The 23,438-nt window shown below is 40.5% G+C and overlaps 1 protein-coding gene across 1 annotated transcript in view; it reads left to right on the top strand.

Annotated features, from left to right (window-relative positions):
• The window catches only part of carmil2 (capping protein regulator and myosin 1 linker 2), a 77,846-nt gene that overhangs the window by 49,104 nt on the left and 5,304 nt on the right, over window positions 1-23,438 (top strand). Inside the window, 6 exon segments of the mRNA XM_036561661.1 lie at window positions 8,509-8,612; window positions 12,621-13,401; window positions 16,686-16,790; window positions 17,268-17,304; window positions 20,473-20,544; window positions 21,301-21,654. Of these exon segments, the coding sequence (XP_036417554.1) occupies window positions 8,509-8,612; window positions 12,621-13,401; window positions 16,686-16,790; window positions 17,268-17,304; window positions 20,473-20,544; window positions 21,301-21,654 (1,453 nt within the window).

The raw sequence follows: 23,438 nt of genomic DNA, 5'->3' as shown, positions 1-23,438 counted from the left end.
TGACCTTGTTGGCTTGTTTAGTGAATATACTGGCCATCAGAATTGGTTGCCATGGCAAGCTGTGAGTCATCATGGTTACCTCTGTGCTAGTGTAGTGAGTAGTGAGGTTTCCATTGCTGTGTTGTCATGGTTACCTGTAGGTGTACGTGTAGAGCTGCATGTGTGGTGTTGTGGTAGTTAATGCTATGACTTTTTGATGTGTATATTGTGTGTGTGTGTGTGTGTGTGTGTGTGTGTGTGTGTGTGTGTGTGTGTCTCAGGGGTCAGTGCGCAGTCAGACAGGACGACTTTGTCAGATCAGAGTCTCTGGAGGGAAGAGCTCCACTCCTCTGTTACTGCTGGGATGTGGAAGGGAGGATGGAAACGCTGGAATCACTGCCTCAGACCACCTGCCTGTGTGTGTGTTTATTGCCCACTGATCTATGGGCGTGTGTGTGTCCATATTGTGCGACACTTGGCTAACGGAAATACAGTGACAGGTGGTGCCTAAGGGAGAGGCTAGTGACTGTAATATGGAGAATGGGTGATGGAATAATAGTCACTCGCTGTAGTATGGGTGTGTGTGCGTCCCAGTTACAGTACCCCCTACACCTGCCTTTGTGGTATCTGGCTGCATAAGCATTTCTCTCTTGCCATATTTTCACCTCAGCAATCTCTCTCTCTTCTTTCCCTCACTGTTTCTCTTCCTCACTTTCTCACTTTCCTCTTACTCCGTTCTTTCTCTCTCACTAGCCTTTCCCTCTCCTTTCTCTCTTTCTGTCTCTCTCTCTGTTAATGTTCTTTCTCTCTCTCCTCTTTCTCTTTCTTTCTCCCGGTTTCTCTCAATGCTCTTTCCCCTTTCTCTTCTCTATTCTGTCTTCCTCTCTCCCTCATTTATGCAAATGCATTTCCACACCCAAGGGTGGGTATTGTTCAATTTTTTTCTCAATATCGATACTAACACCTTGATTTCAATACTGATTCCTGAACAATACTTTTTGTAATACCTTTGTTTTTATTACAAACTCAAAGTGGATGTGACATAAACCAGAAGTGAGTGTAAGGTACTGGAAGTGGGTAGATTAATCAAGACAGGCTGATGTTAACACCCTGCATACAGAGTGTAATTTAGACAGCCAACTACAGTCTTGATTTTGTAACAAACATGCTTATTAGCTCACAGACGCTGCCAAAATTGACTACTTGGACATAAAAATATGTTATTGAATGACACTTTTTTTGATGGTCATTAGTATTGAAGTAAATCTGTCACTACCATGAAAGCATTGAATTTCAGTACCTAGCCCTACCCACAACTCAGCTTCACTTAACCACCGAATGCTATTCATCAGAATTCCAAGCTTTTCCTAAAACTCAGTCAGACTTTTGCATGACTTTTTCTTTTGGTGGATAGCTGTTTCTGAATTTGACTCAGGAAGCTGTAAATGACGTTTCCTGTTGATTAACAAATCACACTACATATTGTGATTTCAGTCGCTCCAAAGACATAATGGCTGCTTCACAGTGAGAGAGTAAAGACTATAGACTGAACTCTGATTATGTAGTTGCAGATATAATTGACAGTCTATTGAGGATAATAGCACTTTCCTGAATTGTGAAAGCAGCTTTTGTGAATAGAACACAGCAGGCTTGTATGAACCGATATATTTCAGTGAAATTGGCAAGACTTGTTAAGTTTTCTCCTGTAGAACAAAAGAAGGGCTTAGAGCAAAGTGGCCAGTGTTTAGCTAGGTAAGACCATCCATCAGACAAGCCTGCTAACTCTTTCTCCGTGTCCTTACATATAACAAGACTTATTTGTCTTGCTTTATTAGGAACATAGCTTGTTAATTACCCAAATCTGAATTCCAGCCTTCATCCTATGGCGTTCAGTTGTCAGTGGTTGTGTGTGGCGTATGTGTTTGCACAACGTAGGACACAAAATGTTGGGTGGTTTTATATATATATATATACATATATATATATATATATGTGTGTGTGAAAGATGGTAAAGGCAGTAGGAACAGTAGAGGGCGCCTCAGCTCCTGTTTCCAGAGACATCTTTGGAAGGACTTTTCAATGGGCAAACTGTAAAATCCCAAACTGAACAACTTGTGGGTATTTTGTACATCGTGAGACCCTTTGTTTGCAAATATCTGGGCTTGTTTTCTGCTGCTTGAATTACCTGATGTAGTACAACTACAAAAAAACAGAACTTAATATGCCTGGGTGATATCTAAAAATAATTAGCAAGATATTTTCTAGTAAAAAGAATTATGATTATCTATTATATCACTCCCCCTCCCCGTTCCAATGCTTTGTGAAGATGGAGCTCAAAGCAGAGGGGAATGGTGTTCTTGTCAACGTTGTCTGATGGACAACAAGCCTGTTGTTAGCCCCATGATTATAACATAAGTTATCATTGCTGAAAAGCCCCTCGAAAACTTAAAAAATTACCTCTTGCAATACATTCCATTAAACCAGATGATGCATTAGCTTTAGAAGCTATCACTGAGCAACTAATAACAGTTGATGATGGCTTATCTGCAGCTGTATGTGGCCACGAATTAAACAACGTGCTGACACATCATGCCCACTAAAAAGCATGCAAAAAGAACACCTGTACTTTTCTTCTCCGCAGCAAACAACAGTAACATTAAAAATAATGTACTCACTGATGAGCAACGGTATGGACTTTATCCAAAGCTATTCCAACAAGCCACTCATGGAAGAAGTCATCTGAATTTGCCTGAAGCTACTTTCAGACGACAGATGTTGTGCATTGAACACATCTCTGACGAAAAATAAATAAACATGGGCTAACAATAGCATTTTGCTAGCTAGCTTGCTTCACTTATGTTATTGGTTTTACTAGAGGGATTTGGGGAGGGTTTTAGATGGAGCATACACTTGATAGCAGGAGATTTCACCCCAATCCAGCGCCAAATGTTAACAGGTCGTCCCTAAAAGTGTATTCTCGGTACGAGATTGTATCTGGCCACGCAAGACTAGACCAACTTTCTTAGTTGATATACTTTTTAAACAGTGACTTTTTTAACGAAAATCTTTAATAATAAATTACATATTAAATAATAGAGCTGAGTAACCCAACATCTTTTGAAAGCTACTTCACCTCTCATTTTAATAGATGTTAATGCAAATATGTGCTCATGCTCTTTGTGCGACTACCGTGATGACTTGAACATTTGGGAAATGCTGTTTGATATTGCACACGTTATGTAGTTAGAATAGCTGACAAGTAATTATGAATAATTGACTACAAGTTGTCTGAGCACCAGGACTGGACAAAATAATTGAAAGAAGATGTCTACATGTGTGCACAAAATTCTGTCAGGCATGTGCGAGCGTTATTTTTTATGCATTCGCACTGGATTCATTTATCTTAGCGCATGCAGCAATGTTGTCGCATTGTACAGCCCTGAGAGAGATTTTTCAGTTCCACTCTACTTGGGCAGAGGTTCAAATTATTAACAAAATGAGGAAATTTATTAACAAAATATCTGGTGATTCTCTACAGTGTTAGGGCTAGGATGAGTACCAGCGTTACGTTTAGAACCAGGGTGAGTGTTAGTTGTGGGTTTTGGGGTGACGTTGAGGTTAAGGTTAGGAGTAGGACAGGGTTAGTGTTTAGGGAAAAGTAAAGTGAATTTAATAGGCAGGTAATTGAATGTATATTAAATGCAAGATAAGCATCTAAGAGACATGCGTTATCCAAATAAAGTGCTTCTTTCCTTTTTTTCTTAAATAGACACCTAAGTCTTTGCATACTAATTCTGCAGTTTCTAGGCTGTGGGGTTTAGCAAAATGAAACTCTGACCTGCCTGAAATTTTCTGATGATTAAGACACTTTTCTGCTTAGACGCTGCTGTTTTGGGGTCTCAGTGATTTCTCATGACAGCGTTGATAAGAAGGCTTTTGAACATGCACAAAAAAGAGTCAGTGGGTGAAAACCACGGATTACTTATGTATTTGAAGTTGTTTTAAGAATGATTCACTTTTAAATTGTTTTTTAATCCATTAATAATTAGACTTACTACATCATTTTAATCTCAATATATCTGAGAGTAGTACCTTAAATGAACAAACTCAATAGCTCTGGAATTTCCCTCCTCTGTCGTTCAGCCTTACTCTGCAAATGCTGAGTGTAAGAGAGACTCTCTATAGATAAACTGGCATATCTTTCCCAATGCACTGCTCTAAGACAAGGGAAGCTATCATGAAAAAAAGAACACAGTGTTCACTCCCATCCTCTCTCTCTCTGTTGCTCTCTCTCTAAAATTTAAAGGGGAACACTCCCCAGAAATGTCTCCTCCTGAAACTATATCTCACACGCCTTCAGTCATAGCCTTGGTTCTTTTCTTGTTGTTACTGCTGCTGATCTTCGAGCATCCTCTCCTGTCTGAAGCCTGCGAGATAAAGGGTAAAACTGGTCTCAGGTCAGTGTAAAGGAGCCCTTTTGTTATTGAAAATCCTGCCACCAATCAGTGACTTTAAATGATTCTAAATAGAAGATATAGCACAAAATGTTGATTTACATTACTTGCATTGTTTGTGATATAGATGTCTTTATTAGTATGTATATATACATACAGATTGAATATTGAGTATGCTTATTAAGGCATTTCAGCACTTTATTGTAAAGAAGCATAAGCTCTGTTCTAAACAGACTGGATTACAGTACAATTACTGTCAGTGACATATTCTCACAGGCAGGAGGTTGTGTTGTTTGGATTGGGTGTGTTCTGAGAAATTAGCACATCATAGCACTTGCATATTTATGCATCTGTTAATCCTGTGCGTGTGTGCATTGTGTGCGAGAATGTGTGTGTGAGTATGTGTGGGAAACACCTCTCCACCGTGCCGCCTCCTCTTTTTGAAGATGCAGTGGAGTGATGAGGAACCGCGCGCTCTGATTGGCCACCAGGCACTAAATGATTTATAATCCATTTCTCATGCAGCGTGTGGCGCACCATTTGCATAAGGTTGCTGTAGCTCTGCAATGGTCTCTCTCTGTCTCTCTCTCTCTCTCTCTCTCTCTCTCTCTCTCTCTCTCTCTTTCTCCTGCCTACAGAGCCCACTCTGCCTGAAGGCCCTCAGAGTCTGTGCAGGAGGACTCAAATAGACAAAACACACAAAACACACCCTGGCATAGCACCCTTTGTATGCGTGGATGTCTGAGTGTGCTTGTGTGATATTGGAACTGATCATGTCCACTGTTAGGGGTGAAAATAGACCTGCGTATAAATGCCCTCACTCTTAAAGATGGGGTCTTTGATTTTGGCACATATTAGAAGAAGCTAGTTGTTTTGAAGCTTAACAGCCAAACAAATACAGCCCCTCCCTTCAAAGCCTTTTCCCCAAAACACATGCACACACGCCGCCTGGGCTAGAAAGCCTCAAAGCTGGTGTTGGCTTAGTCATAATCGATTGTCTCAACTGGTGCCATGAGCAGACATCGACACAGCATTAACACAAACACTAGCTAGCTAGCGTTATCCTTGTTGGACGGAGTCACTTCCTTAGCTGTAGACGTGCTAAGCAAGAGAAGTGTCCCTCTTCATGCCCATCAACTGCCTTAATTCTCTCTATCATTGGAAAGCCACACTGCTGTTCAGTATTGCTCTGGATTAGTAATTTCTCCTTTTGCTCTTTTGTGTTTCTTTTCCGTTTTGTTCAGTGGGGTAAGCAGGCCTGCTCACAGACATTTTGGAGGGCAGAGGATCAGTGGAAAAAAGACTTGAACATGAATTAAACCTAATTTGGTTTGATGCATTTTACAAACTCTCTTATCAGGAGAAGCAGTGCTGTCATGTTTCAGGGGAAAACAAATGTAAGTGTTAAAGGGCCCATGCCGTACAATGTTTGTCCTCCAAGGTCGATTTATGACATTTGTGTGGGTTTGTGTATTAAATACAGTCATTCATTTGTACATGACCATTTTCCAACCTCTCTTTATCCCTTAGAATTCAACAGGCTGTTTTTGTTGCTGTGCCTTTAAGACTGATATATGTAAATGTTCATGGTTCTGATTGGGTGCCCTGTTCTGTATCTCATTTGAAAAGCATTCTAGGCTGAAGCACTCCTTAACATCAATGGGTGGGGCTAGTTTACTGTAGGCTTAATAAGCTCATATGTAAATGCATTGGTTTTCATGACATCATAAAACAATAAATCTTGGTGTAGCAAGCTATGAGCAGCCCTTCCTAACATTATCTTTTGTTGTTGGTGAAAATAACCACATTAGGCACTGTGACGCTTTCTTAAAGAGATGTTACTAGTGCTTTATCGGTGGGATTTACAGCTCTGTGGTGTTGTGTGCATCTGTGGCAAGGTGGAGTTACTGAGGTGAAATCTCCACAGGCAGGCAAGTATTGACCAAAGGGCCCCAAAGCTATGAAGCTTATGAAACCATGAACTCTGTTCCCAGGGCAAGGCTGAGCTGAGCTGAAACGGATCTTGAACAGTGGCCATATAAAATACAGTTATTATACATGCTGACCATTGGAGCATATCTGTGTATGGCCGTGGTCCATAGGTTGTGGCAGAACTGTGTTTTTTCTGCCGTTATTTCTTAGAAGAACTAACTATTGCAGCGGGTCACAGATCATGTTTGTAGCTTTTTTGCTTTAATGCTAAGGTTACGCCACAGCTTCCTCGTGTGCTGTGTGCGTACAAGATTGACAGGCAAGTAGAAACACTTTTTCTCCTTAATGGTTGGATGTTGGTGGTCCACATCGTTTGCTTGTTTCCCCACATCATTTAATGTTTTTCCTATTTGCAAACCTCAGGGCAGCAGCAGAGACTGGATGTTTTCACTCTGAGCATATATTTTATTGACAGCTGCTGGACGGTGACAGAGAGTTTCACCAAATATTACCTTTTTGCTTAAAATAGATGACCCCACCCAGATTTTTTACCCATTCTACAGCTGTGATGTTTAAAATGAAACTCTGAATTTCTGAATAATTTATGAAATTGTTGGGCATCCGTTCGGAGTCTTAGTGAGTCTTGCAGATGATAAGAACTGAGTCTCTCCATTGTGACAGCTGAAGGTTCTTCCGTGGATGAAGTTTACTGAATGAATAGCCAAGTTCATGTTCCGTTGCTAATGTCGATCAGCTCAACCACTGAGCTAGCCTATCTCTGCTTGCCTCCCTCTCTGAGCTCCAAAGCTAAACGAGTGACTGACGACACATTCAGCTCATCACCTGAAAGTTCTTCAGCAGTCAAAACTAGAGCCAAACAAATGAACACCTGTTCAGCTTTTTCTCTTTATTAAAACATTGTTTGCCATTTTAATATCTTTCACTTATTTTTCTTCAGTCTCTCAAAGAAAAAAGAGGACTTGTGAAAGCATAGAGGGAGCTTGCCTATGTTGAGCCTTTACCCAAACTTACTTGGGTGTGACATCAATTTTTAGCCTAATGTCACATCCATTGTTAAGAAATTGAAGTTTTCTGATGGTTTATGATAAAATATTTTGTTTAAAACAGCGATTAATAAGCCTTTAACTGAAAATGCTCAGGAATCCACAAGAGCGATCTAGAATTCTGTTGGGGTCTGATGGGGTCTGAGGACGAAGCTTCCTGTTACTAAATAAAGAAATGAATGCTAACAAAATAAACTGTTACTTTAGTGTTTAAATTATTGGGGCCAGACTTAAATTACTGACTGTTTCTTTGTCAGTTTTTAGTATTAAATGTGGTCCAAGAATAAATAGCCTAATTGCAAAATCTGTATTAACAATCTGAATATGTGATGTGAAGATGTTATTTTAGTTTTTTAGTGTCTCTTAAAAACAATGAATGGTACCCTGTAGTGTAGCACCTTATTAAGCTCAAAGACAAATTACTTTCATCAACGCTTTGTTTTGCTCACTAAGAACAGCATGGTGTCATTGTATTAAGCTTAATTTAACCTAATTCAGCGTTCAAGATGAGCTCCTTCTATTATTGAATTATTGCCATGGCTACGTGATGCACTGATCAGCACTGATGAGCAAGCGTGCTCTCATTCTGTGTGTGCCTCTGTGCAATGTGTGAGTGTATTTAAGGGGTCTAAATGCATTAGGAGGAGGGGGATCAGACAGAGGGAGAAAGCATGGGGCTGGGTTTGGTTCTCTCCTGGGACAATAGAGACAGATGCGCCTGAGGACACAGTGAACAGACAACCAATCCTGCCTATTAACAGAAGTCACTGCTGTAATTTGCAGTAGTGAATGTGCGTGAGCAGTGCATATCTGCATGTGAGTATGAGAGGAGTGAATGTGATATGTGCATACAAGTGCCATATAGTGCATCCTGAGGCAGCCCACACTAAGAACTGAAAAACATAATGGTATTGCTTAGAGTGTCTATATTCTTTCACTTATGCCGTGTTTTCATCTAAAGGTTTTGCCCAGTAAGGATCAGATTTCTGCATTCATGTCAACCTTGACTGGTCCGTCAGTCTCAGCGACTGACCTTGCTTTTGTTTTCTGTCTGTGTGTGTGTGTGTGTGTGTGTGTAGGAGCAGGCAGCTGAGAGTGAGAATGAAGCCAATGAGAATATGGGGAGAGTGGATGAGGGCGTAGAGGAGTTCTTCACCAAGAAGATCATCCCTGATGACCCCCTGTGAGTACTCCTACTCAAATGTATCATCACCATCATCTCTGTAGTCATTAGTGGAGGGATATTCAGTTCTAGTCTTGGGGTTTGGTGTCCAATACTGTTTGCTGATTTCCCTGCTCAAACACACCTTCTAAACCTGGCAGTTAACAGACGAGTTGAATCAGGAGCTGGTTGCACCAACAGGACTAATATATGGTCATAAACTAAGTTGCTTGTAACTTGAAAGCAGAGCCCACACTACTCTTTTTTAGCCTGATTTTAACCCTAATTTGCCCCTAATTTTCACAATTTGAAGTGGTTTTCCAAGTCCAGAGTTGTCGGAAGTGATTGATGGCGTGGATGATCTGGTGGTGTGAGAGGGGAAACATGTCAATCTTAAGCCCCTAAAACATTTATGAGTTCTGTAGTGTGAGATGATCAGAGGTGTAATTGAACAAGTGATTCAGGCAGCAGCCAATGAGAGAGCTGGAGGAGTGGAGAAAAAAGGCAAAGAGATGTGGATGTACGCTGTGTGTGCAGCGGACCGCAGAGACAGAGGAGCTGAATGTGAAGACAGGAAAAAAGGCGCTTAATAATGTTTATATTGTATGGTCCTAGACGGCAAGTCACGCTCTTTACAATTTTAAGTCAGCTGCTAGTTTGAAGCAAAAAATTCCTCTAGCTCTTGGTGTGATATCTGCATTTCTCAACCACATATACACCAGTTGGTGTTTTTGCCATGCTTCTTGTGTGTGCATAAAAGCACAAACAGGTCCAGTCCACTTTAACTTGACAACAGTCCAGTTTAGCCTGAAGCAGATCTGAGTTCTTTGTCTCTTTTTGTATATGCTGTTTTTACCTTATCATCTAGTGAGCACCCTCACAACAAAAGTACAAAAAATTTTGTAACAGTCTAATGTTAAGTGTGTAATGCTCTCCATTCTCAAAATCTGTTGCAGTTTTCAAGTTGTGAAGTCTACGCCCAGCTTAACACTTTTTCACTAAGGCTACGTTCACATTAACAGGTTGAAGTGGAACAAATCCAATTTTTTGCCCTAATGGGACTCAGATCTGGTGTTTTCAGGGCTGTGTGGACATGCAAATCTGGTCTTTTCAAATCCGACCTGAGCCATTTTCATATGTGGTATACGCTCAGATTGGAATTCATGTGCTTATTTTCCACTGCGCATGCGGCATCATTCAGCGTTCACCATGGCAGCAGCGCCGAACAGAAGTTAAAGCCTGTAAATGGTGGAAAAACAACACATCTCACCCTTTTCGCCTTCTTCTCACTCTAATAATGAAGATGAGAGCTGTTCAGAGTTTATTATCTTTGCAGCGAAGGCTCGTTCTGCTCGTTAGCTTGTTTGCTGATGATGCACGTGACACACAGGATTTATTCACGTGATGTTACTGAGCAGGATGTGCACATGCGGGTCATTTCAGGACACTGGTTCGTTCACATGAATGACAGATTTGAATCAGTTTCCTAAACGAGTGTGAGAGAGATCGGATTTGAGCAAGAAATCGGATTTGAGCAATGAGGCTTGTAATGTGAATGTAGCCTAAGACTTGGTGTAAATTTTATACCTGGTTGGAAAGCAAGCATAGGGTCAATTTCCAGGCCATTTCAAGGCAACCTATTTAAAAAAATAGTTTGTTGCTTGTCAAAGGGCTCCATCACACTTCACTAAAAAACAGCTAATGCCATTACCCAAACCTTATCTGTATCAACAGTACATGATTAGCTAACTGCACCACAAATTGTGCAAAAGTAGACATATGAATTGTTAAGAAATAGCCATATGAAATAACTAAGATAGTTTTATCTGCTAAGATGTTTGTAGCTAAGGCCACTCTTCAAAAACGACTTTATGCTTGTTGCACCAGCCAAAGTTATGCCAACTCGCAACTAAGAGGGTCGTATCAGAGCGTGTTCATGTAAAAACATATCGTCACTGTCTAAAGAAAGACAAGTACCTCCAAAATGGTGACTTTACAGGAGAGGGCAAAAACATTCTTTATTTTTAATGTAAGTTGGTGTCTGTTTATGAGGAAAGTCCCATCCTTCAATAAAAACAGCCAATCAGCTTCTTGGTTAAGCCGCAAGCGAGGAAGTTCCCCATCGTTGTGGAGATATGCGTATGTGTAGTAACGTGAACAGCCTGAAAAAAGCGTTTTTGTTTCTTATTTGAAATGCTACAAACTTAGTTTTTATTTTTGTTTTGTTAGATTTTACCAGTGATTTCAAATATGGTTTTGAAAAGTTAATGAGGCTTTTAGTTGTGGATTTTTGGTCTCTTCCCATTAAAAGAGATAGTGTGCTGGTCTTGTATGACCGGAAATAACTGCTCAAGAGCGTTGGTAAGATGGCCATCAAGTGGACAGACTTTCCTCTAAAACTTTAAGTTTAAAATTTAGTTCTCAACCTTTTATTCACAACCATCCAAAAATGTAGTTTGGGTTTGCGACTCCCTCTCTCTCAACTCACCCAGAAAGATATCGCGGCTCTTCACGTTTCTCCACACAGGGGACATGGACTTTAGCTCTGGAAGATTAGCAAGCAGTCTGTTTTTTTGTAAACACTTGCTGCATTGCTAGCTCTTCTCCTACTTGTAGCATGTTCAAGGCAAGTAAGATCACACAAGACAAAAGAAAACATGAAAATGTATGCCTGACTATAAATCATTGAAACAACACTGTTAGTTTTAAATGGAGTTTTAAAATGTATAGGAATATTTGCAGACATCAGACAGCTCTTTTGAACTCTTTCTGAACAAAATATGTCTACTTTTTTGCACACTTTGTAGTGTAGTAGCAAATCACATACTGTTAATATACATTAAATTATGAGTTAGTGAAGTGAGCTTCTTTTTTAGCGAAGTTACTTTGACAAGCTACAAGCTAGCTTTCAATGGCTTGCAAATGGTCTAGAATTTGATTTTATGCCTGCTCTCAGCTAGACATAAAAATTACGATTACAAATTTAGTTAGGAAGTCTTAAAAGTTAAGTGATATTAGCCCTGTTGGTGCAACCAGCCTCCAATTCAACTCATCTGTTAACTGCCAGGTTTAGTAGGTATGTGAGCAGGGAAATCACCAAACTGTACTAGACAAAAATCTTATAGGACCAGAATCAAATATTCCTGCGTTAGTACATCTCTCTACTACACACAGTATGTCCAACAGTGTCTAGGCACCTTTTCATCCAACATTTCTTCCTAAACCAGAGGTTTTAATGTCCCCTCATTTGCTGCAGTAACAGCCTCTAGCCTTCTGAGAAAGATTTCCTGATGCTGGAATGTTGCTGCTGGGTCTTGCTGCTTTTACATACTTCATAGATTTCTGTAAATATGAGTTCCAAACCTAAAAGTTGCACCTGAAGATCCCTTCAAGTCAAGTCAAAAGACACAGCAACATACTTTTAGTAGTAACTTTTAGCAGTAGATAGACATTTGTTTACATGTGTAACCATCGGTTGCATTATGTACATTTTTATGATGGGGAATGTTAGGAAGACATCGAAATAGATCAGTCTAACATTGATTTGATTCAGACACAGGAGCTTCACTGGGTCAGTTACTGACATTGGGCGATTAGTTCTGGCTTACAAACGGTGCTCCAATTCATGCCACAGGTGTTCAGTGGTGCTTAAAGCAAATCAATTCCACTGCTTCACAGTCCAATACAGGGGAGCTTTATACATCTCTTGCTGATGCTTAGCATTGCATATGGTAATCTTAGGTTTTGCGAAGCTGCTCCAAAATGTTCCATTCAACTGACAATGCTTTTTTACGAAGATTGTATCTCTAAGTGGACCTTTGTCAGCAATAGATGCATCTTAAAGTACGCTAAATACATTAATTAAAAATGATGTGTGGATAATGTTGAACTTGTAGTGTACATCTGGGGAGAGGACATACACATTAGCATGTGAATATGGTAAACTCTGCTTCCACTAATGAAGAAATATCCTTGCCGATTGCCAATAGACTTCATTTCCCCTCATGCCTCTCCTCTGCTCACGTTCAGAAAGCACCAGAGGGAGGAGCCCCTCAATAAAGCACAGCCTGCAGAGTCCACGTGTGTCACAACCACCCCTCCTACCACCACCACCACCACGACCCCCACACCCTCCACAGCCCCCTCCAAAAACATTAAGAAGAAGTTTGGCGACTTTTTTGCCTTTAAGAAGGTACGTGCTGGTCGAGGAGCCAAAGGTGAGGGCGCCCCGGAGGGAAAGGTCAAAAAGACTTCAATAGCAGACCTCATCCGACCCCTCCGGGAGGCGGCACGGGCCGAGAAAGAACGCGAGAAGGAAAGGGAAAGGGAGAAGGAGAGGGAGCGAGAGAAGGAGAGAGAGAAGGAGAAAGAGAAAGCAGAGGAAGATAGCATCGTCAAGGCACCCACCACCACTCCCACGCCCACCATCACAGATTCGGCCCTCACAGTACCAGCCGTAGACGACAAAATGGCACCTAGAGCACCCTCACCTCTTCTCATGCCCATCCTTGCCCCATCGGCTGCCTCTGCCTCCACCCCCACCCCTCCTGCCTCCTCGCCTGCCAAAACTGAAGAGGCCCCAGCATTGTCACCTGCTGCACCAACCTCCCCCACCAAAACCCCCAGCCCGGTAGCAGCCATGTCGCCCTCGGAGCGGGAGAAGAGCCGAACGCTGGAGAAGAGCCGGACCCCCGATGGGGAAAGAAGGCCCAAGCCTACACGACGCTCGCTCCGAGAGGGCAAATCTCAGTCCCTCATCCTGCTTACGGGGCTGGAGCCAGAGCACGACGCTGCGGCCATACAGGCCAAGGTAGGAGAATGCTAGTGATGGGTGTGTGAGCGTGACCTAAAATGAAAGACTCATTCATGGTTTTGATTTGATGGGCCAGACATGGTGGTGTTTTGCTGTCAGGGTGATCTGTTGGAAATCAAGTCAGGCTTGAGGTTTGAAATAATGGTATGTACGTGGATAATGGGACTGGAGTTGGCTTTTGATAGTCTGAGAGAGTATAGGGTGGGTTAGGGTGTGGATACAGTTAGGAGATGATAACTTCAGAGTAGTGCTAGGCAAATCAATATGAAACACTTGTGGGTGTGTGGGGCCCTAGACATGTCTTAACAATGGGCCCCACCCATACCCCTGCATAACCTATAAACCGGTACATAACAAATATACATGATCTTTGTGAAAGTTTCCAATCAACTCTAAGAAATAAAACAGATAACACAAATATATGCATTATTGCAATGATATGTGCATTAACACATTATAGTGGATTATTTCATACTGCATTTGGGCTTTGTGGTGACAAGTACAACTCTTATTTCACTAGAATTTAGAGAAAAGGGACAGGCAAGATATCTAACTGACTGAATATACAACTAGCAGCTCTGACACAAACCATAACACCCAGCTAACTTGGTACACAGAAAACAACATAACTTAGCCAAAGACTCTAGAGTCACCATGCAACAATGAAGTTGCTGATTCAACTGTTGAATTCAGAAGGTCTCATTTGTCATGCCCATGTGAGTTCATAGCTGCTTTTACAAGTTATTACCAAGCTAACAAGAACCAAGCTAAATACCACTTAGCTTAGGTTACCACTCGGTAAATTGCTTGTTTACATTTACATAAAAAGAACAGGTGAAATTACTGCTGATGGATATTTAGTTTGCTAAGTAACCAAATATTGCTGTCCAAAAAAATAACCCATCATTAGCTAGGTGTTATTATGAAACTAACTAGCTACCAAGAGAGCACTAATAAAAACAGAATAAAGAATGTCAGTTGAACATAGTGCTGCCAGTACTTTGTGCTTGTTTTTTCTTATTCTTTTCTGCGTCATGAAAGGATAACATTTTAATAGTAATTAATACTACCACAGTTTTAAAAAAAAAACCCACCTCTTAATGTGAAAAGAATCAGAGGCAGCAATAATGTACTTGATTCCAGCAGAGGCAAGAGCAGAACTTAAATATTACACTAAAAACATCAATGCTGACTACTGTTAACAAAAGCATTTTGTTTGAGTAGTTAATGTAAACAGAAGGCACAAGGGCAGTGTGCGTAAAGCATGGAAGGAGCAGTTTGTTGGGAAAAACATTACTGGAAATGAAAAGAGGAAAGCGTAATGCAAAGAAGTTCTTGCTAATTGATGGCTTTTATATTTAAATCCCACTTAGTCAAGTTAGCATATTTGATCAAAGTATTCCTTTCAATCATCATTATTATACTAACTGAGAGGGGTCTGTGTGAGATGTGAAGGTTATGTGACTGTGACTTGGGCATAATATGAGAACATCATGAGCATTGTCTGAGCAGTTTATTATGGATGTGAATGCAGATTCTACAAGGATGATGTCATTGCCTTTTTTAAAGGAGTGATGTAATGCTTCTGTGAAATCATGTGCTAGTGTGAAGAGTTTCTCTGCTTCAGTGTTAAAATCAGGTTTTTTTGTATTTTATGTGTTATGGATTACTAAACAAGCTTTTTTTTTTTCAAAATGTTTATTGGTGTTAAACATACGCTTCACCCAAATGTGCTATTGTTACAAATAATAAATTAACACTAGTGCTATCTCACTAACTCATTTGCAGTAGTTTGCAGGAAATAAGGAAATAATTATTTCTCTATTTTATAAATCAATTCAATATGATTTTGATTTATCAGAAAATTAAAAAGTGCAGTTTGTCACTATAATAGTTAGTCACTAATTTATTACAAAATGAAAAATAAAAGCATAATTTCTCTTTTTGCACAATGCTCTACACTAAAAACACAAAAACACTAAAAAACAAAAGGGTATACAACCAAATGTTCTGTGTTGCTCTTGAAAATATTGTTTTAATGTTATTTTAATGCTAGCTTTGATGATTAAGCTGTGCTGAATTTTGTAACATAATCAAACAGCCCTATCAGAGACACCTCTGTGGTTTTGAAGCATAACACAACAAAGCAGCACTGACCATACACATGAGGTCAGGTTCAATTTTACCTGTCTACAGAAAAACAGGACAGGAGGATAAAAACGTGAAGTGATGTAATGTTAGATGGGAAACAAATCAATAACTAATAGATAGCAAGGTTTGTTGACAATTATTTTTAATTATTTATACTAATTAATAACTTTGACAAATAATGACGATGATTAATTATTATTAAGATACGATAAGATGATCCTTTATTAGTCCCACAACAGGGAAATTAATGTTATTGATTTAATCAATTCAGTGAATAAATCAATCTCTTGTTCAGTATTTTCCCACTGTTTACTATATAACTAAATTTAATTAATTGTTAGCCATTTTAGCATGTTTAGGTATGTGTGTATAATTCCAAGGTCAAAGTTCATAGAATATTACAGATGTCAAATATTTAAAAAAAATTAAAAAGCATTGAATTTTACCTTGAATCAGAAATACGGAACATAGATCTACAAAAACAAATAGTAAAACATCCTAAATAATGCACACAGTGCTTGCATATTCACTTTCATGTTACTCTCAACTGACCTATTGATGCTCTGCCTACAAACGCTCTCTTTCATAGCAACAGTTGGAAGGTTGTACAAGCTTTACAACTGGACTCTGTTGTTGTAGCTAATTAACTAGCTGTTTGGAAACAACAATGAATTTGTCATCATGCAAACATAAGCTTGATTACATGACAGACATTTTCACCAGATCTATCTTAACCATGTGACCAAGCATACAAAATATCATTTGAAATGGCTTTACTCTAAATTTAAGAGCATGGACAGTTCAATCCTAATGGATCTTTACATAAGATTATGTTAAAAGATCACCTCTCCTGTCAGATGAAGACTAGCTCCCCCTGAGCTGTGTAGCAATAAGCCTGGTAACTGAGGTTACTGGGGGACACAGTCTTTGATGATTTTGACAGTGTATGTTTAAGACAGTGCCAGCTGCCCACTGTTGTTTAGTATATGACTCACTCCAGGGCAGTGTCACTATCAGTAAAAAGTGGTGAGCTTGTTTTCACACCATCCCTGGATGTATTTGTTGTCATCGGTAACAAAATGCTCCCTGTAACTCTTGTCATTTTAGTCATGCCTGTTGTCTTTTTTTAGAAACATGCATCTGAAAGTTCCTCCAGTTTTGAACAGCGGATTCATGGTTTGCTTCACCGCATAGGGGTCACCAAGACACCTCCATGCGACTCCAAAACAAGCCAGGTGTGTGTGTGTGTGTTTGTGGGACACTATTATTGTGCTTACAGCAGTGTTTTATTTTTTGTGTTTAACTGTGTGTACTAATTGCATTACAAGAGTAAATGGTTTTTCACCTATGTTGTAGGTCATTCTATTACATTGTAACGTTTTCTTTGCTTGATAACTTATATACTTTTATCTGCTGACACAAAGCAAGCCAGACTTCTCACTCTAAATAACATTTTCTCTTTGTGCTGAATCTAAGAGACAATTTAAAACTCTGGAACCCCCTCGTTCATTATTACCCATAAATCATTTACTGCTATCAGATTTCTGTCTAACTGTCTAACTGCAGCCTTCCCTTGTAATTTCCGCCCTCTTAGCTACAACCACAATATCAGAAACATCACTTAATCTGTGCAAGGTAAAAAAGGTTCCTTAGTGAATGGGGGATTATGCAGCAGCAGACATTTCAATTAAAGCTGTATTATCCTCTTACAGAGCAAAGACGAGGAGCTGAGGAAAGCCAACTCAGAGGGTAAGGCCCTACTCTTATTCCTCATCCTCATCATCATCACTGTAGCACGAAGCTTTCTGTCCTGGTAACTGGAGATTTTTTTGCCGCATTTGGAGATGTGCTGCATTGGCAGATCTGTGTGGCGGTAGTGGCGGTCTCAGGCGGCGCGCTCAGAGGATATTAGATGTGACTTGTGATGCATAGAGAGACAAATGTTAGCGTCCTTATGGGGCACCAGTTTTGTTACAGCTGTAGTTTTTGACCCCCACTTGGTTTGTGAGCTAATACAAATGGTGTGCTTTACATTTGCAGTGCAGTAGCTAAAAAATGATGTTTTTATTTAGTCAAAATTGATTCCTTTCTGCTACCGTGGTCCATGCTGAAAAAAATGGTGCATTCAAATGTGCACATTGTTTCCACATGAATAAAATATACAGAGGATGCAAAATATTATAACCACCTGCCTGATATGCTGTTGGTGCTCTGCCTGCTGCCACAACAGCTCAGACCTGCCAAAGCATGGACTCTACAAGACCTCTTAAGATGCCCTGTGGTATCTGGCACCAAGACATTAGCAGCAGATCCTTTAAGGCCTGTAAGTTGAGAGATGGAGCTGCCACGAATTGGACTTGTTCTTCTAGCACATCCCACAGTTGCTCGATTGGATTGAAATCTGGGAAATTTGGAAGACAGAGTAACACTCTGAACTCTTCATCATGTTCTGCAAACCATTTCCAAACAAAGTGTGCACTGTGGCAGGGGGCATTATTCTGCTGAAAGAGGTCACTGCCATCAGGGAAAACCACCGCTATGAAGGCATGTACCTGCAACGATGTTTAGGTAGGTGGCACATGTCAAATTGACGTTGACATGAATGCTCACACTCGGGACTTCCTAGCAGAACATTGCCCAGAACATCATGCTCCGTCCACTGGCTTGTCTTCTTCCCACAGTGCATTATGGTGCCATAACTTTTACTCCAGGTAAAGGCTGCACACGTGCTGAGCTGTCCATGTGATGTAAAAGAAAACAAGACTCACCAGAGCAGACCACCTTCTTCCGTTGCTCCAAATTTCGTCCAGTTTTAGGCTTGGATGCCCAGTGTAAGTGCTTTTGAACAGGGATTAGCATGGGCACTCTGACCAGTGTGCAGCTATGCAGTCCCATATGCAGCAGGATGCGACGCATTGTGTATTGTGACACATTCCTCCCGTAACCATCATTAAAAAGTGTTGTGACTTGAACCACAGTAAGGCTGGCACGGTGGTGCATTTGGTAGCGGGGCCTGAGTTTGATTCCCGGCCGGGTGACCAGGGTCCTTTCTCTGTGGAGTTTGCATGTTCTCCCTGTGTCTGCATGGGTTTCCTCTGGGTGCTTTGGTTCCTCCTACAGTCCAAAGACATGCTGTCAGGCCAGTTGGACATGCTAGGTGTGAATGTACATGTCTGTATGTCAGCCCTGCAGTGAACTGGCAACATGTCCAAGGTGTTTCCTGTCTTCCCCCCTAATGACCGCTGTGATAGCCTCCAATAAGGATAAGAGGCTTAGATGATGTATGTATGTACCACAGTAGCTCTTCTGTCAGTTCGGACCAGACGGGACAGTCTTTACTGCCCTCGCACATCAGTGAGACTTGAGTGCTTAATGCTCTGTCGCCAGTTTATGGTAACAGACCACTATTGGCAGGTACTCACCATTGCTGACCCCACAATCCTTGCTATTTTGTAGCTGCTTCAATCCATTCGTCTGATCCTAATGATTTGGCCCTTGACAGTCTTCATTTCTGCAATTGCCCCATCTAATATGGCTCATCTGTGTATATTTATTACAATTTGGTCTTTCATGGCTGGTTTCGTGGTCATAGGTTAAACCTAGTCTTGCAGTACACTGCAAAGTTAATGGTGTTTCACCAATAAAAAACTGGAGTTTACTTTCTTCTGACAGTATTTGTGTTTATGTAATATATTTGTTTTGTATAGAAATTATGAACATATTTGGATCAAGTAAATCAATCAGTTTTTCATTGTAAATGTTCTTGAGCTTTTTTCATTCCAACTTTTTACCAATCCCATTGTAGTCTATAAAGAGAAATAATGTCTAAACTAGGAACGTTTAAGCCTGCACGATATCTACTTTTCTGCAAGCTTCAGTTTCAGAACCATTGTACCTGGCTCTAATACTCCTGAAGAGCTTGATTAGCTGGATCAGTTATATTAGAGCTAGCACTAGACTGTGCAGGATATCCAGGCAGTGCTGACAAGCGCTGATTGAGACAGGCCAAGCATATTGAAGCAATTTGTGGCTGCTCCAGTGTGTGTCTATTGAGCAGGAGATGGTTTATGGCATAATAAAGTGGAGTGTTCTGACCTGGTGCTCTCAATAAGAGTGAATGTACTTTTGAACGGCAATACTAAGAACCTCCAGTGACCTCTGGAGCTCAGGGGTCACGCACAACCATTAGGAGAGTTCACTGAGATTCTCTGCAATCTACTGTGTTTGTTTGTGTATATGATGGATGTGGCATGAGGAAACCATCGTTTTCACCCCCAGCATTATAAAAGGGCAGGTGTTCCATCCATTGGAAATGAACCCCTGTATGTTGTATATAGAACAATGTCAGACCTGATAGTAAAGATGACTATAGTAATAATCTGACAGAGCAAAAACAACCAAAAATGCCCCAGCAAGCGGCTGTTTGACGCTCTGCTGAATAGTTCTAATAACACTGGGTGCCGAAAGCTGTTGCTGTGATGTATCTAATACTTTGAGGCTACATTGCTGAAAAAAGTGAACCTGATGACTGCGTTTTCGCTCTAGAATATTTGTTGTTCTTCAAAATGGAGGAAAAAGAAAACATTGCTAGATACAGTTCCACCCACTAAATGGATTTCCGCCTTCCGGAGACAATGTCCACAAGGCTCACAGTGACACATTCTAAATGCTGCTGCTCTGTTGAATTGGATGGAACAAACTGCATCTATTTAGATAAGCTCTTCCTCCTAAAAAGTGACAGAAGACTTTTGTTTCAGAAAAGGTTTTGTCAAGCAGCTTATCAGCTGGCTTGTGCACATCATGTTTTGGCATTGCTATATTGAACCAATGTATGTGTTCTTGGCTCCATGGGCTGTTTGATATGTTTTAAGATGCTGGTTTTAAATGTCAGAATACTTTTTTTTGTTTTTTATTTAGGGGCAATACTAGACAGTAAACCGGAGCCTCCACCCACCTACATGAAGCCTCGCACAATGTCCACCTCCTCAGGTAAGGAACATCTTGGCTATAGCCCTTGCTTTTGAATTTGCCTTGAGTGCTTTTAAGTAGGGATATCCTATCCTAAGTTTTTTTACCCAAAACAAGTAATTTATGCATATTTGTAGATGCACAGTGAGTATTTCAATACATACTAGTTTGTAAAACGATGCAAGATATGCAAGGCTCTTACATTAAAATACAGTGAAGTGACATGATGCTGATCAAGTGCATGTTGTGACACTCAAACTGACATTTTAACTGTTCTTTTTAAAAATATATTTTCTATGGTGTATTCTATGGTTTTCTTAAACAGTAATTTTGCCTTTCAAGTTTGTCTAATATGCACAAAAATTACTCCTTTCTCTCAGCTTTGGATATGTGGTTACCGCTAAGTATGTAATAGCCATGCATTAAAATTTTACCTGCTGTGAGTTTAATCATTATATTGTTGAAAGGCCTAACTGCAGTCAAAACACTAGCATTGCAGATATTATAAGTCACTACTGAGCTGTTGTTCTTTTTTCATTTTTAAAAATTATTCAGAAATGTAAACCACTCATTATCTTCTCAAAATGTGTCTCACTACGGCAAGGTGTCGGTCATGTTCATTTGTGTCACCTCACTGACCAATGGTGTGAATACAGTGCAAAGGGGTAAAATAGCTTAAATAATGGAATTGGAGGGAGCCCAATAGAGCTGATAGCAATTTAATAAAAATGTAAAGTCAGAGTAGAGTAGCATTACACATGCTCTCTCTCTTCTCAGACACCAGGCGACCAGTCAGAGGAGGCAATGTGGAGCCACTCCGTGCAGACCGCCCACCACTCCCAGAGCGACCCATAGGTCCTCTGCCCCCCAAACCAGCCCTCAAGCCCACCTTAATCCCACCAAGCGAGACCCCTACAGCCTCTCGGACCATTACAGCTGCACCCAGGCAGCCCAGCCCCTCTCCGGATGCCCAGCCACTGGCAGTGGAGGCTGCACCGACCACCCAGGCACAGCCGAAAGAGCCCCCAACCCCTTCACCCCGCAAAGAGACGCCGCCAGCCCCGTCGCCCCGCAGGGTGCTCAGCACAGACATTCGTGAGAGAGCAGAGAGAGCACAGTCTGTCACTGAAGGTACTGCATAACACTCTCAGAAACACAGGGGTGTTCAGATTTTTATCACACAGATGTGGAATTACTAGGGCTGTCAAATGATTTAAACAGTAAATCACGGTGAATCACATTTGTTGTTAATTGTGTAATCATTGCGAATAATTGCGTTTGTGTTATTTGACTCTGATTTGAAAAAAAAGACTTTCCCTTGTAAAAATCAGTGCATTTTGTTGTAGCTATATAAAAGGACAAAATAAGCTTCGTCAGAATGTATTTATTACCTTCAGTAATAACTTGACCCTGAACACAAAATCAAGTGAATGCAGGGTGAACACAGTTTCAGTTTACAGCACGGACGTGTGGTGAAAGCAACAGTGGCATTCAGTCAACTCTATGATCATAGCCTCTTGCTCTCTTACCACTACATTATGTTTTGTTTCGATGAGAACTGGGGCTTTCCACTTTGCTGTGGCTTTCGTTTGTTAGCTTTCCTGTGAGCACTGTCTTCAGCTGTCTGCTGAAGACAGTACTAATGTTATTGATATTACTGATATTGCTGCCGTCAGTGGCAAGCTTTGCTTATAAATAATACTTCAGATTTAATAAAAATTATTGATATACAAATTAAAGCGGTGACAGTAGCTGGAAATAGTTCAGACAAGAGGACTATAATTGAGGAGTCATAGCAACATTGCGCAAGCAGGTGGACTCCTGGCTGGAACTACAGATGGTTTGAAGGATCAAACTAGGAAAAACGAGTTAATGGAGTTAAAAACTTTATTACAACAATAACGTAGTCTGTGTCAGAGATAATCTGTGTAATCTGTGGTTTAATATGAAATGTTTAAATTGTAATGTGTTTTTTAGTGGATATGTGTGTAGGGGAAATGCATGGTGAAGAACAAGACAAATGTGTTCAGGCTGTGACGATAGAGTGGGAGTTCAAGTAGTTACTTTGGAGTTGAGTGGGTTTCATCTGCATCACCTAATAGATAATAATTAAACCTATTAAAGAAAGTTAAAGGTGACTTTCTCTATTTAAATAAAAAGAAATTAGAAATTAGTTGTGAAATGTCTTGCTGTAATGAGAAATAGAGGCTCTTGGCAGTTTGTGATGTGTGAAAATGCCTCTCCTTCCTACTATCACTCCATTTCTCTTTCTCTCTCACATACACACTAACTCACACCCACAAGCCCTTATAAGGCCCTTAGATATCCATCACTGTCTAAACAGATTTAAACTCTAACAGTAGGGCCACAGAATAACTGGCCACATCTCTATTTTCCTTCAACACCTCCCCTGATGGCAGTTCTTAATGCTTTAAGAGTCCACAGCCTTCTATAGGCTCAGTTGAAGACAATTTAATTACCTCCATCAGATCAATCGTGTAATTCTATGTGGGCAAGTCAGCCATACCGAAGGGGCCGTCGTCATTGTGTGTGTGTGTGTGTGTATATATATATATATACACACATATAAATTAATCAGATTTGTCAGATTTCAGGATTACAGATGACACTTACACAGATTGTTCAGCAAGTGTTTTTATTGAAAACCAGTATGCTCTTAAAGTAATTTTTTTGTTAACCGATCTTCTGAACAGTTCAAAAACATGAAATGCTGCTTGTGTAAGTATTGAACCCCTTCAGTCTAGTACTTAGTAGAACCACCTTTTACTGCAATAACAGCTCTAAGTTTGTTGGGGTACATTTCTACCACCTTTGTGCACTGTTGGGGAGTGATTTTCTCCCTGCCAGATTTGCTCCAGGTTGTTCAGGTTGGTTGGATGATGCTTGTTGACCCC

This window comes from Colossoma macropomum, unplaced genomic scaffold (genome assembly GCF_904425465.1).
Source record: "Colossoma macropomum unplaced genomic scaffold, Colossoma_macropomum, whole genome shotgun sequence".
Lineage (NCBI taxonomy): Eukaryota > Metazoa > Chordata > Actinopteri > Characiformes > Serrasalmidae > Colossoma > Colossoma macropomum.
This window is presented reverse-complemented; position numbering and strand designations above follow the sequence as displayed.